At 39.7% G+C, this 18,218-nt stretch overlaps 1 protein-coding gene across 3 annotated transcripts in view; it reads left to right on the top strand.

Moving 5' to 3' along the window:
• Positions 1-18,218, top strand: part of CR1 (complement C3b/C4b receptor 1 (Knops blood group)) — a 102,177-nt gene that overhangs the window by 32,016 nt on the left and 51,943 nt on the right. For all 3 annotated transcript variants that reach the window (XM_059145285.1, XM_059145286.1, XM_059145284.1), the window contains exons 10-12: positions 3,121-3,300; positions 3,935-4,034; positions 10,118-10,203. In XM_059145285.1, coding sequence (XP_059001268.1) covers positions 3,121-3,300; positions 3,935-4,034; positions 10,118-10,203 — 366 coding nt within the window. The remainder of the gene's footprint in view (positions 1-3,120; positions 3,301-3,934; positions 4,035-10,117; positions 10,204-18,218) is intronic.

Genomic DNA, 18,218 nt, shown 5'->3' with positions numbered 1-18,218 from the left:
TGGTGCAACCACTTTGGAAAACCGTTTGGAGGTTCCTCAAAAAATTAAAAATAGACCTACCCTAAGACCCAGCAATTACATTACTGGGTTGTTTACCCCAAAGATACAGGTGTAATGAAAAGAAGGGCCATAGGTACTGTAATGTTCATAGCAGCAATGTCCACAACAGCCAAACTGTGGAAAGAGACAAGATGTCCTTCAACAGATGAATGGATAAAGAAGATATGGTCCATATGGAGGGGGAGATAAACCATGAGAGACTGTGGACTCCGAGAAGCAAACTGAGGGTTTTAGAGGGGATGGGGTGAGGGGATGGGTTGGCCCAGTGATGGATATTAAGGAGGGCACGAATTGCATGGAGTACTGGGTGTTATAGGTAAACAGTGAATCTTGGAACACTACATCAATAAGTAATAAAGTACTGTACAGTGACTAAATAATATAATAGAAAGATTTTTTTAAGGTAAATGCAAATGTATGCTCTGACTGAGCATTTTACTCCTGGTACTGACTCAAAAGAAATTAAAGCATCTGATCACACAGAGACTTGGGCATGGATTTTTAAAATGGCTTTATTTCTACTAGCCAACAACTAGAAATAATCTAAGTGGCATTCAACAGCCAATTAGGCAAATCAAATTTAAGTATATCCGTACAAGGGATTATCACCCAGCAAAAGAAGAAATACTTTTTATATATGATATATGCAACAAGCTGAGTGAATCTCAAAAATAATCATTCTGTATAAAAGCTAGACCAATGAAACGGGGGGGGGGAGTACGAACCAAGTGAGTTGGTTTATATGAAATTCTAAAAGATCAAATCAATCTGAAATAAGAAGAAGCAGGCAAGAGATGGCCTACAGAAGGAGGTAGAGAGACAGATGGATTATAAAGTAAAATGAGAAAACTGTTGGAGTGATGGAAATGTTTGTTATCTTGATTGTGGAAATGGTTTCATGGTGCACACGTGTCACTTTCATCACGTTATATACTTTAAATATTATTCAACTATTGTATCTAATATATCCTAAAGCTATGAAGAGTTTTTTTTTAAATGAACTATAGTAGGTGTTGAGTTTATGGCGTTCATATTAATATACTTCCTAGAATTTGAGGGATTGGCAATGAAGGAGGAAAAGGAAACCAGATCAGTCTTTCTCTAGTGAAGGCTCATATGTTTCTTTCTATTTCAGCTATTATCCCAATTTACATTTTTACTTCTACCTCACAGTAAGAAGAAGACCCTCACAGTAAGAAGAAGGTTCAAATTCTGTTCTCTAGGAATCCAGTTTCTAAAATTATACATTAATATCTCTTGTATTAGTTTCTTATTGCTACTCTAACAAATACCACAAACTAAATGGCTTATAATAATGGAAATTTATTCTCTTACAGTTCCAGAGATCAAATTCTCAAATGGGTCTGTAGGACTGTGTTTCTTCTAGAGGGTCCAAGGGAGATTAGGTTTCCCAGCTCTTTTCTCTTCCAGAGAAAAGAGCTGCATACTTTGGCTCATGGCTCTCTTTCTCTACCTTCAAAGCCAGCACTGTAATGTCTTTAAATCTCCTTCATCTGTCTTGGATCCTTCACCTCCCTCTTTTAAGGACTTTTGTGAGGTAAAATTTGCAAGCTTCAGGGATTGGGGCATGGATGTCTTTGGGAGTTCATGGTTTAGGCAACCACATATTTCTACAGATTTTCAAAATCTTAGTGGAGCCTGCTGATGGAATCCATTACCATTAGAGTCCAGCTTAGTAGCAAATGGTTGTAGCCCAGCAACAGCAAGCAGTAGGCAGGGTGTACACTGAATATGGCTAACGAGAGCATAAAATATATGTAGAATCTAAAAAAATAAACATGATAGAACAAAAGAAGGAAAGAAGTAAATGGAGTGAGCATTTTCTATGTTTCTTGCATGCTGGGAAATAACAATTGTTCATTGCACATTAACTTGGTAAAAATGCATGTCATCTTTAAAGGAGCTATAAAAGAGTGTGTATCAAATAATCTAATAAGAAGAAATAACAATAGGGACTCCTGGGTGGTTCAGGTGGTTGAGTGTCCAACTCCTGATTTCGGATGAATTCAGGTGCTACTCGGCACAGAGTCTGCTTGAGATTGTCTCTCTCTCTCCCTCTCACTGTGCCCCTCCTCCTGCTTACTCATGCTCTCTCTCTCTTGCTCGCTAGCTCTCTCTCTGTAAATAAATAAATAAAATCTTTTCTCATACTCAAAATGAAGGCAAAAGAGAAGAGCATAAGGAACATAGGAAAGGAAGGACAAATAAAAAATAAGATGATAGATCTAATCATGAATATATCAACAACTATGGTAAAATAAATAGACAATTCCACTTTACAGATAAAGATTAGTGGAGTGCTTCATTTCCTAAACCAGCAGCTGATGTGCCCTGGGAACCTCCAGGATCTCAGAGGAGATCCATGGGCTATTTTACATTTTGGGTGGAACAACAATTCTGGGTATTTCTCTGATACTGTGCAACCACTGGCTCCCAATAGGCCTTGGCTACATTCGCTTGCAGTAAAGTTATTATTTATTTATTTTTCGGTAGGTCACTCTTGGTGACAACAAATCTTTGCAAAACTGGGCTTTTAGCAGTGGCTGTGATAAAAGTATCAAAGACAATTTTTGTAGAATAATAAATGAGGTGATGGATTACAATTCAATTCTATGGTTTGAGAAGCTGAGCAGTGCTCAGCATCCCACTATGAAGAATGGTGGACAGGGTCGCCTCAGTTGGTGAAGTGGCTGATTTCAGTTCAGGTCATGAGTTCAGATTCCTGGGATCAAGACCTGCATTGGGCTCAGCACTCAGCAGGGAGTCTGCTTGAGATTCTCTCTCCCTCTGCCCCTCTCCCACTCATGCATGCTCACTCCATCTCTCTCTCTTGCTCTCTCTCAAAATAAATAAATAAATAAAGCTTTAGAACAAAATGAAAAGCTCATGTCTATGTTCACTAGTAAGAGATGCAAACATTTTACCATTATTAAGATGTTCTGTTTCTTTGATCGCATCTATGAAGCACACTGGAGAAAAAGAGGAAGTAAATAGAAGTTTCTCCATGAACTTGTATGTCATTTTGGTCTTGGCCTCTAGGTCAGTGCAAAGCCCCAGAACACCTTCCATTCACCAAGTTGGCAAATGCTACGGACAAGTCTGAGTATCCCATTGGGACATCTCTGAAGTATGAGTGCCGTCCTGGTTACTCTGGGAGAGGGTTCTTTATCACCTGCCTCTCCAACTCGGTCTGGTCAAGCGCCAAAGACAAGTGTCAGCGTAAGTACCTCTGGACTGAGAACTCTGTGTCAATCAAACATCCATAGAGCTGAATCAATTGATCAGATTTTGGAACCAAGACATATACAATTGTTAAATTTGCCTCAAGTAGAGTACATGTGACAGTTATTCTTTCTGTCACATCTACCTACTGCTCTGACTTGCTGGCACCTCCATTACAAGGTCACTTCATGAGAAATGACCATCACAAGGCACAATGCAGGGAAAAGCTCCATTCAGTAGGGGTTTCTCATTGTCACCATTGAAACTGCGTCACCAATGACTCAGAAAAGGGAAGAAAATTGTAGGTGGGGAAAGAATCCTGACGTCGAGATCTCTGATTTCAGCTGTTTGGATGACAAAATAACCACTAAGGTAAAAAGTAAAGTTTGCATTTTTCTGGGAAGCACAACACAGGGAAAAGATCAATTAGGAGGGGAGATCTTTTTTTGGAAGTGGAGCTTAGTAAGTGGCTGACTCTGAGGCAGTCTTGTTAGTTTCTCCGAGGTGGCAAAATCTGCAGAATGGCAAATACTTTTCAGGAAGCTTCAGCCAGGTTAGGACCTTATGTATTACTGAGAGAAGTTCGGTTTGTTCTATACCCAATCCCTCAATTCTGCTTCTCCCCCCACAGGGAGATCGTGTGGAACTCCTCCAGAACCCGCCAATAGCAAAATGATCATAAACGGAGATGCCCGGTTTGGGTCAACTGTTAATTACGTCTGTAATGAAGGGTGAGTTGGCAGCAGCATCATTTGGGTTGACAGTTCCAGAACTGTAGCACCAATCTCTAAACAAGAGTCTTAGAAAGTCTTCCCGTCCATTCAAACCATAGCAATAAGATTTCTAAGTAGATGTGGTGGCTTGAATCCAGGTATTAAACTACATTTGAAAAGACTAAACAAATATTTGAAAAATAGGAAACACCTGTATCTGTGCTAGAAACTTGGGGGTGGGGAGGAAAGATGTCTATGGCACATCAAATTCATGCACCTGGAACCAAGTGAAATGTTCACTAAATGGGAAGGACCAGGTCTCTAAAGAAGCAAATGGAACAACCATTAGTGGCTCCGTGCACATATTCCCACCCCAAAGCAACAAATGCTGGAGATGGTGGATTCCGAAGTGGGAAAGAATGAGTTGTTTAGGATGATGGAGCCCTGCGGTGCAGAGGCAAATCTTGATTGTTATAGCCCCTCTCCAGAAATGTGCATGGTGCAGAAATTTGCTGTGGCTTACCTTTAAAGGAGATGACCAATTCAGGAAAGAAGCAAGGAGAATGCTTTGCCTTATATCTTTACTTTTGCTTTTTAAAGAAAAACTTTTTTATTGCTTACTTAAAAGACATATAATTCAACATAAGTGATCATTAAAATCAGGAAAAAATAAAATGAACTTCAGGGTATATGCTATCCACCTTAGGAAACATTGCTAGAACCTTAGATGTCTCCATCTAAGGTTCCTGTTTTTTCTGTTCCCATTCCTGTTCCCATTCCCCCTCTCCAGAATCTCTCTGGAAATGTATAGATGTATAGTTTAATAGAATAGAATTGAGAATGCAGAAGTAAACTCACACACTTATGGTCAACTCTGTTTCAGCAAGGGTGACAATCCAATGGTGAAAGAATAGTCTTTTCAACAACTGGTCTTGGGGCAACTAAACAACCAAATATAAACCCACAAAGTAGGAGGAATGAGTATCATGAATTATGTTAACAGATTAAGCCTGAAATATTTGAGTAACCCCACTTGATCTAGAAGTATAATAAATATTATCTCTGCTTTGCTACATTTGTTTTATAATATCTTCTTTCACATTTTTTCCTTTTATTCTCATAGGAATGATAGGCTTAATAATGTTCCATTCTCAACCTGTCCTTGTCTGGCTTTACAACCAATTTATCTATATAAAATGAGCAGAGCCTGTTTTTTTTTTTTTTTTTTTTTTTTTTCCCCATAGCAGTCTGGATCCATCAATCTTTTTTTCCAATATCTTCTTGTACTTCTGTGTTCTTTTAAATATATTTGAGGCTATGTAATTAGGTGCATGCACATTGAATACTTCCAAGAGTATTAAAACTTATTATAGTGGGTTGCTCCTTCTTTCTAATAATGCCTTTCAGTTAGTCTATTTCATGTGTACACTTATACTCCTATTATATATTTAATATAACTACATTGATTATTGATTATTTACCCACTCTCTTTAAATCTTTTTACTTTTTACTCTCCTGTGTCATTCTATGTTAGGTGAGTCTCTGATAAACAATCAATAGTTAGATTTCCTTCATCCAGTTTGATAATGTCTACCTTTTAACTAAGGAGTTTAATCCATTTGCTTTTAATGTAACTACTACTATTTCAAATTACTGCCTACTACCTGATTTTGTTTCTATTTATACCAATTTTATGTTTTCACACTTCCTCAACTTTGGTGTTCATTAGGTTTTATATTCTTTTTCCATTATGTCCTTCACTAGCTTGGAAAATAGAGGCTCTATTTCTATTTACTGAGAATTTCCCCCTGGAAATTTTAACTTGTATACTTGAAAAATGCAAAAGTTAATCCCTACATTTATCTCCCTGCTGCAACACATGGATGTAAGAAAATTTCAACAAATTTGCATTTGCAAATATAGTCAATAGTACATTGAATTTATGTGATCACATTCATTTATGAATTTGTGTAATCAATATAGAAAGCTAGAAGTTAAGGAAAAAATGTCAAGGGCTAGCATTATAGTCCAATGGCTCAGTCTTGACCTGAAAAAAAAAGGACAAAGAAATTCATATGGATCTTAATGGATTTAACCCAGTAGGATAAAAATTTTTAAATATAATCTCCAACTGAACTCACAATATAGAAAAATTAATCCATGTAGGAGGACAGCCGATGTTCTTGTTATAAGCATATCTACACAAAAGATGGAAGCCCCTGTCACCCAAAGGCTGGCTCACAGACCCTCAAGGTCAGCATCTTCTGGGAGCTTGTTAGAAATGTAGAATCTTCATACCTACTGAATCCGAATCACATTTTCACATGATCCCTGCATGATTTTGAGGCACATAAAACTTTTGAAAAGCCTTTCCCTAAACTAGAACTATGCTAACTTCTGTAAGAAGGAGTTTGGGTAATTTTGTTTTACATTACTGGGAGTTCTGTACCTCTCACTTTTGACTACGTTGTATACATATCAACTTTTAATCCAGATTTAAGAAGCAATTACTAGAAGTTTCAGTTCCAAGACAAAACGGGCAAACTCAATTTTCCCTGAATCTCTCTCTACATATAACTAAATACCCTGGAAACTGTTCAACATGCAAGCATAGAAAGACTTGGAAAGAAGATGATTGGGGACCTCAAAGCTTAAAGAATGACACTGCAGTGATGCCCCTGGGTTTTCTCTTTATGTCTCAGACTGGATGCTAGAAAGGAATGCAATCCCAGATAGTCAACAGGCAGGGACAGACAGGGAGAGTAAAGTCTGGTCAAAGGACTGGGAAAAGGGAAGCTCAGTGAGGACGTAGTGGGAAGACACATTGATGGTTCCAGTGGCTCAGTCTGCTCACATGAACAGCATAAGCAGAATCAGGGGTGGGTTGGGGAGTCTATCCTTCTTATGTCCCACAGTCCTGGGAAGCAGCAGATCCCAGTCCACCAGCAGCTGTATTAATGGGAAAACCTGGGCTTTAGTCTCAATAACAAATTTACCACATGCCCCACACCAGCCAGCAGCAGTGAGCCCTATTCTGCCTGTGGTGACAGTGTCAACAGAGCTCAGGTGGCAACCCCTAGACTTTAAGCCAGCAGTAAGAGGGTTCCTCCACTCACACCACAGAAGCCAGAAGGCCCAGCAGCCCAGTCCTATGAGACACAGCAGCAGAAAACATTCCAGGCCCAGCATCTCTTGATCCCCAACCCATGGCAGGGAGTCACCAACCCAGCAGCAGAAGGAAAACCATGTCTGGAGTTTCTGGATCCTCCATCCAGCAGGAGAAAGCATTCCAGGCCCATGTCTCCTGGTTCTCTACCCAGCAGCAAAATGTAGCCCAGATAGATGCTTCCCTCCCCTGGCGGCAGTGACACAAATAAAGGGGGAACGCCACCTTTGCCAGATAGCCATAGAAGGCCAGAGGCCTTATTCTCCATCCAAGGTCCCAACATCTCACCTTCCTCACCTACTGACACCAGGAAGTTCAGAGAAGCACCTACACTGTCTACAGCAGTATCAGCAAGGATGCATCAGGCATTTAAGAGGAGCCAGGAGAATGAAGCCCCAGAATAGCACTGCAAGACTGGAAAATTAAATTGTCATTGGAACCAAAGCCTGTGAAAATAGGCCAGAATCTACACACTACCCTACAGAGGGAGGTTACATGCTAAGATACATTAAATAAGATCAAGAGTCTCTTAACTTAATATCCAGAATGTTCAAGATACAATAGAGAACCACGAGTCACATCAAGAGCCAGAAAAATCACAACTCCACTGAGAAAAGATAATCCACTGAGGCTATGACCAAGAAAAGTACATGTTGGAGCTCTGTAATGAAGATTTTAAAGCAGCCATCATAAAATCACTTCAACAAGTAATTACAAATTCCCTTGAAAAAAACTCTTAAAGGCAACCAGAAGGAAAGGACATGCTGTTTATAGGGGAATACAGTCTGATTGGTGGTGGATTTTATACCTGAAAATATGGAGACCAGAAGGAAGTGTTTTAAGGACTGAAAGAAAAGAACTTACTAAGTGTGAATTCTGTCTCTTTCAAAATAGTAACTGCATACCTGGAATAAATCCCAGTTGGTTATTGTATATGATCCTTTTCATATACTGCTGGGCTTGGTTTGTTATACTTTATTGATGACTTTCTTGCATCTATACAATATTAGCAAATCAAACCCAACAATGCATTAAAAGAATTGCAGCCAAAGACCACACTGGAAATTGCTCCATGTATATAAGACATATTGAACATTCAAAAATCAATCAACATGATCAACTCTATAAACCGGCTAAAGAAGAAAATGTATAGGCCCCTAGCAATTGACAGAAAATGCAGTTGGCAAAATCCAGTATCAGTTCATGATACCAACTCACAGCAAGTTAGATAGCCTTGAACACATCTGAAATCAAGGTGTCAGCAAGTTGGTTCCTACTAGGAGCTCGGAGAAAGAATCCATTTCGTGCTTTTCTCCTAGCTTCTGGTGCTTGTCAGCTGTCCTTGGCATCATGAGCTATAAACACATCATTTCTACCTCTGCGTCTGTTCTCACGTGACTTTTCCTCTGTATGTGTCAGCATTTTCTGTCTGTCTCCTTGTCCAGATTTCCTTCTTCTTCTGAGGACAACAGACATTGCATTAGGGCCCATGTTAATCCAGTATGACCTCATCTTAACTCTCTTATATCTGCAAGACCTTGTTTCCAAAAAAAAGTCATATTCTAAGGTTTCAGGAATTTGGAGGCACACAAACAGAAATTTCACTGAAGGGATTTTATCGATGGAAAGACAGACCAGGAAAAGATATTCAGCTTCATTAGCCGTTAGGAAAATACAAATTAAAACAACAGTGAAACAATAAAACACATATATCTGAGTGGCAAAAATACAAACTAGTGACAACAGCAGATGCTAGCATGGTTGTAGAGGAACTGGATTACACGTTCATTGCTGATAGGAACATAAACTGGTAAACCCTCCCTGGATAACACAAATGAGTTAACAAGCCATGGAAAGCCAGGAGGAAACTTAATTGAATTTTGCTAAGTGAAAGAATCCAATCTGAACAGGCTCAATACTGTGTAATTCCAGGGAGCTGGCATTCTAGAAAAGAAAATATGGAGCGAAAAGATCCGTAGTAGCCAAGGGGTGCGAGGAGGGAGAGATTAATAGGCAGATCTCTGAAGATGTTTAGGGCAGTGAAACTATTCTGTGTCATTCTGTAAGGGTGCATCCATGTCCATATGTGTTTGTCTAGACCCATAGACTATCCAACGCTAAGACTGAAACCTGCTGTAAACTATGGACTACAGGGGATAATGATGTGTCAGTGTAGGTTCATCAGTTGCAAGCCACCGTACCAGTCTGGTGGGGGATGTGGATAATGTGGGAAGGTATGCATGTGTAGGGAAAGGGAGTATATGGGAAATCCCCTGTGTCCCCTGGCCAATATTACTGTGAACCCAGAACAGCTCTTAAAAATAGTCTGTATAAAAATTGAATACTTGTAAGCACACTCACATATCTACAAATTAGTCCTGAATAAAATTGGTGATCATACCTATGTCAGAATCCTGATTTATTATTTTGCTACAGTTATGCAAGACATTATCCATGGGAGAAATTTACATTTTCCAAGTCTTATGGCACACTTTGAAGAGTTTGTGGCATACTATGTGAGAATCGCTGCCTTTAACATTTTACATAGGAAATCCGTGTTCAGCTTGTTTTGCTCTGCTTGGATTTCCTTTGGTTCTCATTTGAAGAACCTTAAACATGTTAGGCTTAAACTAAAATGTAGCTCAAAGTAATTAAGAGCAGAGGACCCATTTAGCTAAGACATCCGAATAAAGATATAAAATTTGGGAAAGTGGTAGTATACTATCACAAATTGTGATATATGTACTATGACATATAATATATATATGTACATATATGTATATATAAACACACATATACAAAGTATATACCATGTCAAATACTATGACAAATGGAAATTGTCCTTCTGAATTCTCCAGGATACACTGTCTTGTAAGTAACCATTTCAGTAGGAAAATGAACAGGGAAAATAACATTCATTCTTCTTTCCCTCTAGATACCGACTTATTGGTAAGACCTCTATTGCATGCACCATCTCAGGCAAGACTGTCTCCTGGGATGACGATCCACCTATTTGTGAGAGTGAGTTGAAATAGTCCTTGTTATTACCTTTTCCAATAGAGTCTAAGTTTCCCCCTAAAGTTATACAAATCTTAAGTGGATTCCTTTTGTGCATTCTATCCCTCAAAACCTATAGGATTTCTGGCAACTGTTTCCTTATGTTTTTTCCTTATGTTGTGCCTTTTATGAATCTGGGGACTTAATGCATAAAAGCCTTCAAACCTTAATTTTCCTTCCGTTAATTCAGAATGACGTTGATTGTGCCACCCCCAGTATAACAATCGTTCTACTTGGCAAATTAGTCAAGATTTTTCTAAAGCGATGCTCTCCAAGGCTGGTGAAGCTGTGGATCAATCAACACTCACACACACGTGGAGGTCCACAAAACCTCTTGAGAGGCACCATGTGCTATAAGCCTCAAAATGGACATAGATTTTGATTCACTTCTTAGAATTTGTACTTGGGAGATAAATACAGACTTTTCCTAGGAATTCACTATACACTTTTCATTGCTTCATTCATTATAACAGCAAAAATGTTAAGGTAACCTAAATGTTTCCAGCTATGGATTGGAAAGTACAGGAAGAAAAGAGCCTTGTTAAAAATGACTACCGAGAATTCCTTAAGAAACACGAAATCGAGCCCTGCAGAACTAAAAGAGATACATCCAGGGGCACGTGGGTGACTCAGTCTGTTAGATGTCTGACTCTTGGTCTCAGCTGAGGTCTTGAGCTCAAAGTTGTGAGTTTGGGCCCTATGCTGGACTCCACACTTGGCTTGGAGCCTACTTACAAAAGAAGAGGAGGAGCTAGAGGAGGAAGAAGATGAAGAAGACAAAGAAGGGGGAGGAAGTAGAAGCAGGAGGAGGAGGAGGAGTGGGGAGGGACAGGAAGAGAAGACGAAGAGGAAGAGGAAGAAGAGGAACTACATCCATACACTGGAATGTTATTCAGCTAAAAATAAGAAAAACAAAAGACCAAAGAAACACAGTGTCATGGAGAAACAATTAATGATATATAAACATGTAAATTATATGCTTTTATGTGAAAAAAATCAGATGACAAAACAGTACTCTGGCTAGATCTCTTTATTTAAAGGCAATACACCTCTATCTATAACTAGATTTTCATCTTTATTCTAATTCTTTAACCTTTCTCATACTAATCTTTGCTGAATGACTTGAAGCCTCCTTGGTGAAGGTGGGAAGAAACTTCGGTATATGTTCTGGCCATGTAGCAGCATGCTTTCTCCAGATGATAATTTTAAAAAAAAATTTAAAAATTTTTAATTTTTAAAGGATAATTAAATTTCATTTTAAAGGATAATTAAAAATCCGGGAAGGGGAATAAGGGGAGGGTGGAGGAGGGGGGAGGAGGAGGGGGAGGGGAGGAGGAGGAGAAGATCATATCTTCTGTTCATTTGAGCTGCTTTGAATCTGTCCATAGGCTCCCAAGTCTGGGAAATGGTTGATGAATAACCATTACTTTTTTTTTTTTTCAGTGATTCAATCAGAGGTAGATTTTTCCTGCTTTTAGCCATCAAATAATACTGAACTGCACTCTTCATCTATTTCAGTTTTAAAAGATCCACAACAACTAGCCAGGGACAAAGATCTCTGCAGGCAAGTCATTCTGATCTCTGTTTCAGTTGCCTCTGGCTATTAAGTGCTGCCACTTGGCTCCTGCCAGCCTGAGGTCCTTTGGTCTCCACTGAATTCAGGAAACCCAGATCAATAACAAAGCTCCCAGTGTTACCAGTGTCATTCCCAGCCTACAGAGAATAGCCATCAGAGAGTCTGTCAAAAATACGGAAAATTCCCCAGAAATGTATTTCTCAAAGCCTTGGGTGAAAGGATAAAAGGTGTCTCTTTGAACACCCCACCCCTCAGGCACATAAGGAGTGGATGAACAATCAGGCTCACATAAGTCCACTCTGGCATTCCTAAATCCCTAAGCCATAGGATTTCTTCCTCAGGACTACAGTAAGAAAGGTCCTATATTTCAGCTTCATTTAATGTAGGTCAGCCTCTAACACAGTGAATTCACAATCTTAATTCCTTTTCTTTTGGGGGATACCTTCTTGCCGGTCCTAATTGGTGACCCCCTTCCCCTACCCCTGCAACCACCACCCCAACTCCACTTCCAGGTCTTTTAGGAGTTAAATCAGGTTAAAGAACCACAATTATGGTGAAGTATTAAGGGTAGGTCCTGACGAAGATCCGCCGTCCCTGAAATTAGAGTTGCCAGATTTAGTAAATAAAAACACAAGATAGCCAGTTAAACTTGAATTTCAGCACAGCGACACATCTTTTTTATTGTAAATATGTGCCTTGCAATATTTGGGATATACTTATACTTAGAACTAGCTTTCATTGTTTTTCTGAAATTCAGGTCTAACTGGACATCTGTGTTTTTCTGGCAACCCTACCAGGGCAGCTACTCAGGACAGGTCATTACAAGTTCTTTGAACAAATGGAGGCTTAACTCCTCACACAGGGGAGGAGGGGCTGCTGCTTCTAGCAAAAGAGAATTTCAGCAGAATTTCCAGGTACAAGGTATTCAGCATCCTTAGAATCTACCCATGTATCTCCATCTCAAATTTTATTTGTATTTTTAAGATTTTATTTCTTTTTTGACAGAGAGAGGGACAGTAAGAGAGGGAACACAAGCAGGCAGGGGGAGTGGGAGAAGGAGAAGCAAGCTTCCTGCCCAGCAAACAGCCCCATGCAGGGCTCCATCCCAGGACCCTGGCATTCTAACCTGAGCCAAAGGCAGACATTTAAGGATTAAGCCAGGAAGGCACCCCTCTCCATCTCCATTTTTAAAGTCTTCCTTTTCCTAATCAATGCTCAGACTTTTTAACATAAGAGAAGTCAATTTACCTTGGAATCCAGCCACAGGATTAGATGTTGGATTTGTTCTTCAGAAATCTGGGCTCTGTAGCTACACAGTGCAAGTTTCTTTTCGGGCATATAATAGAAGCGTTCAGAGGCAGACCCTGAGCAGGAATTTAAAGCTTTTTCTTTCTGTTAAAGTCTTCAATGCACTTAGAAGTAACCAACCAACCAACTCTTTTCTTCCTGCCCTCCCTCCTCCTCTCCTGCCTCCCTTCCTTTCACCCCTCCCTATTTCTCTCATATTCTGGCTAGGACCACCACTAACATTTTTGATATGGTTGGGGATACAGGGTGTCCTGCTCTTGTTCCCCAACTCAAAGGGAACGTTTGAAATTCTTCACCATTAATGGAGTATTTGCTATAGGCTTTTGTAGATCCCCATTTTCAGGGAAAGGAAATTCGCTAATATTCTTCATGGCTAAGAATTTTTTGTCATTAAGTCATGTTGAAGTTTATCAAGCACTTTGGCTACATATCTGGAAATAATCATATTGTTTCTCCATTACTCTCTTAATGGAACGAATTGTTTTCATGGCTTTTTTTATGTTATGTTAGTCACCATACATACTTCATTAGTTTTTGATGTAGTGTTCCATGATTCATTATTTGCATATAACACCAGTGCTCATTTCAGTACATGCCCAACTTCATACCCATCACCAGCCGAACCCAGGCCCCTCACCTCCTTCCCGCTGAAACCCTCGGTTTGTTTCCCGGAGTCCTACACCTCTCATGGTTCATCTGCCCCTCTGAGTCCCCTCCCCTTCAGTTTTCCCTTCCTTCTCCTAATGTCCTCCATGCTAGTCCTATGTTCCACAAATAAGTGAAACCATGTAACAATTGTGTTTCTCTGCTGGACTGATTTTACTTAGCATAATCCCCTCCAGTTCCATCCACGTCAATGCAATTTCATCATTTCTGATGGCTGAGTAATAATCCTTTTTGTGTATGAACCACATCATTATCCACTCATTTGTTGAAGGGCATCTTGACTCCTTCCAGAATTTGACTATTGTGGACATTGATCCCAGGAACATTGGGGTGCATGTGACCCTTCTTTTCACTACGTCTGTATCTTTGGGGTAAATACCCAGCAGTGCAATTTCTGGATCATAGCATAGCTCTATTTTTAGCTTTTTGAGGAACCTCCACAGTGTTTTCCAAAGTGGCTATTCCAGCTTGCTTTCCCACCAAGAGTGTAACTCAACCATATCATACACAAAGATAAACTCAAAATGGATGAAAGACCTCAATGTGAGACAGGAATCCATCAAAATACTAGAGGAGAACATAGGCAGTAACCTCTTTGACTTTGGGCCACAGCAACTTCTTTCAAAACACGTCTCCAGGGGCGCCTGGGTGGCTCAGTGAGTTAAAGCTTCTGCCTTCGGCTCAGGTCATGATCCCAGGGTTCTGGGATCGAGCCCCGCATTGGGCTCCCTGCTCAGCGGGGAGCCTGCTTCCCTCTCTCTCTCTGCCTGCCTCTCTGCCTACTTGTGATCTCTGTCTGTCAAATAAATAAATAAAATCTTAAGAAAAAAAAACAAAACATGTCTCCAAAGGCAAGGGGAATAAAAGCAAACATGAACTTTTGGGACTTCATCAAGATCAAAAGCTTCCGCACAGCCAAGGAAATGGTCAACAAAACTAAGAGGCAACCCACGGAATGGGAGAAGATATTTGCAAAGGACATTACAGATAAAGGGCTGAAATCCCTTCTCAAATTCAAACCCAAAAACCAAACAACCAAATCAGAAAATGGGCAGAAGACATAAACAGACATTTCTCCAGAGAAGACATACAAATGGCTAACAGACACATGAAAAAATGTTCAACATCATTAGCCATCAGGGCAATTCAAATGAAAACCACATTGAGATACCACCTACACCAGTCAGAACAGTCAAAATTGACAAGGCAAGAAATAACAACTGTTGGAGAGCATGTGGAGAAAGGTAAACCCTCTTACACTGTTGGTGGGAATGTTTTCCTTACTTTTTGAAAAGCAAGCTGATTTTGAATTCTAATCTTACCTTCTTGGAATAAAACGACTTGGTCATAAGATTTAATAATTCTTTTATGTTGTTCAATATACTTTTGTAATATATTTTAGATGTTTTTGAGATAAAATTTATGTATCATAAGACTTATACTTTTAAAATATAAATTTAATGATTTTTACTGTATTAATGCAGTTGTGAGACCAGCACCACTAATTCTAGAACACTTTTATCATTCCATTCCTATTGATTTTTAGAGAGATTAGACTATAATATTTTTCCCAGGAAGGTCCTTATGAGGGTTTTTTTTTTCTCTTTTAAGATTTTCTTTATCTATTTGACACAGAGAGAGAGAGAGCACGAGAGCATAAGCAGAGGGACCACGAGAGGGAGAATGCAGACTCCTCACTGAACAGGGAACCCAACACAGGGCTCAATCCCAGGGTCCTGGGATCATAACCTGAACCAAAGCTAGAAGTCCAAACAACCTTAGGAGCTTTTGATATCAAACTTATGATCATCTCATAAAGCCAGCTGATAGTTTTCCATCTATTTGTTTCCCTAGAAGAGTTTAGGTAATACTAGCATTATTTCTTCCATAGATGTCTGAAAAAAAATTCACCCATAAAGCCATATCTCCTGGAGTTTATGCTGTTGGGAAGTCTTTTTTCCAGCACATTTTTCATACACAGTAGACTACATGTATATATAAATAAACAGATAGATAGATAGATAGATAGATTCATACCCCATAGACTTTATATATATATATATATATATATACATAAATAGATAGATATGTACCTCTATATATACATATACACATAATATAATACACAATATTAATTATTCACTTCAATGACTCTTTTCTAAGTGAACACCCACATATAAACAGCATTCAGAGAAGATTTAGTCCATTTTACCACCTCAGAAGCCTCACCTATGCCCTTTTTCAGTTACTGTCTTCCCAAAGTGACCATTTATTGGGCTTCTATCACCAAAGCTTAGTTTTAACTCTGCTTGAATTTGTATTAAAGGAATCAAAAAGCATGTACTTTTTTGTGTCCAGCATCTATTGAATGATATGTGTAGGAGATTTATTCACGTTGTTGCATGTAAGATTAACTGGATCTTTTTCATTGTATTATATTTCACTGTGTGAACTTAACAATTTATTTGTAAATTCAGCTGTTTATATGTCAGTAGTATTTTATGCCTGTGCATAGGCAATAAATGTACACATATACACATGTAAATATTCAAATGTTTATATATATGCACAACTGGATAAAACATTTACATGTTCTATGTAAACAGTGTTGACATTGCTATAAGTGGAATTGTTGGGTATGAACGTGGTCAGTCTTAATAGATAATGCCGAAAGATTTTATACAGTGAGTAGACAAATTTACTCTTGCACCAGAGGCATCTGAAAAGTCCAGCTGTTCCATATCTCTGCCAACCTGGTATTTATCACGTGTTTAAATTTTGGCTGTGCTGTGGCTCACTGCTGCTTTCATTTGCATTTTCCAGAAGACTGAGAATGCTGAGCACCTTTCATATCTTTGTGTAGTGCCTGTTCAAAACTGTCTTCCAGGGGGAGGAGTCAAGATGGCGGAGAAGTAGCAAGCTGAGACTGCTTCAGCTAGCCGGAGATCAGCTAGATAGCTTATCTAAAGATTGCAAACACCTGAAAATCCATCGGCAGATCGAAGAGAAGAAGAACAGCAATTCTGGAAACAGAAAAACAACCACTTTCTGAAAGGTAGGACCGGCGGAGAAGTGAATCCAAAGCGACGGGAAGATAGACCCCGGGGGGAGGGGCCGGCTCCCGGCAAGCGGCGGAGCAACCGCGCACAAAATCAGGACTTTTAAAAGTCTGCTCCGCGGAGGGACATCGCTCCAGAGGCTAAACCGGAGCGAAGCCCACGCGGGGTCAGCGTGGCCTCAGGTCCCGCAGGGTCACAGAAGGATCGGGGGTGTCTGAGTGTCGCAGAACTTGCGGGTATTGGAACGGGAAAGCCGGCTACAGAGACAGAGCCGACAGTAAGCTCGCAGCTCCGTGTTACCTTGAACCGGTCGCAGGCTCGGTGAGCTCGGAGCGCGGCCGGAGGTCAGGCAGACGGGAGTAACTGGGCGCTGTTCTCTGAGGGCGCACTGAGGAGTGGGGCCCTGGGCTCTCGGCTCCTCCGGGCCGGAGACCAGGAGGCCGCCATTTGTATTCCCGTCCTCTGGAACTCTACGGAAAGCGCTCAGGGAACAAAAGCTCCTGAAAGCAAACCCGAGCGGATTACTCACCCCGGCCCCGGGTAAGGGCGGTGTAATTCCGCCTGGGGCAAAGACACTTGAAAATCACTACAACAGGCCCCTCCCCCAGAAGATCAACAAGAAATCCAGCTGAGACCAAGCTCACCTACCAAGGAGTGCGGTTTCAATACCAAGGAGAGCAGCAGAATTCCAGAGGAGGAGAAAGCCAAGCACGGAACTCATGGCTTCTTTCCTGTGATTTTTTTTAGTCTTGCAGTTAATTTAATTTTTTCTTTTTCATTTTTTTTTTTTTTTTTCTCGCCTTCGGGTAAAATTTTTTTTTTTTTTTAACTGTTACCTTTTTCTTTTTTAACGATTTTTTACTAGTTTATCTAATATATATATATATTTTTTTACATTTTTCTTAGGTGTTTTCTTTTTTAAAAAAAAATTCTTTTCTTTTTTTTTTTTTTTTTTTTTTTTTTTTTTTTTTTTTTTTTCTTTTTTCTTTCTTCCTTTTTGAACCTCTTTTTATCCCCTTTCTCCCCACTCACGATTTTGGATCTCTTCTAATTTGGCTAAAGCATATTTTCCTGGGGTTGTTGCCACCCTTTTAGTATTTTACTTGCCCCTTCATTTACTCTTATCTGGACAAAATGACAAGACGTAAAAATTCACCACAAAAAAAAGAACAAGAGGCAGTACCGAAGGCTAGGGACCTAATCAATACAGACATCGGTAATATGTCAGATCTAGAGTTCAGAATGACAATTCTCAAGGTTCTAGCCGGGCTCGAAAAAGGCATGGAAGATATTAGAGAAACCCTCTCGAGAGATATAAAAGCCCTTTCTGGAGAAATAAAAGAACTAAAATCTAACCAAGTTGAAATCAA

This window comes from Mustela lutreola, chromosome 14 (genome assembly GCF_030435805.1).
Source record: "Mustela lutreola isolate mMusLut2 chromosome 14, mMusLut2.pri, whole genome shotgun sequence".
Classification (NCBI taxonomy): domain Eukaryota; kingdom Metazoa; phylum Chordata; class Mammalia; order Carnivora; family Mustelidae; genus Mustela; species Mustela lutreola.
Note: the sequence above shows the minus strand (reverse complement) of the source record. Positions and strands in the feature narration are given on the sequence as shown.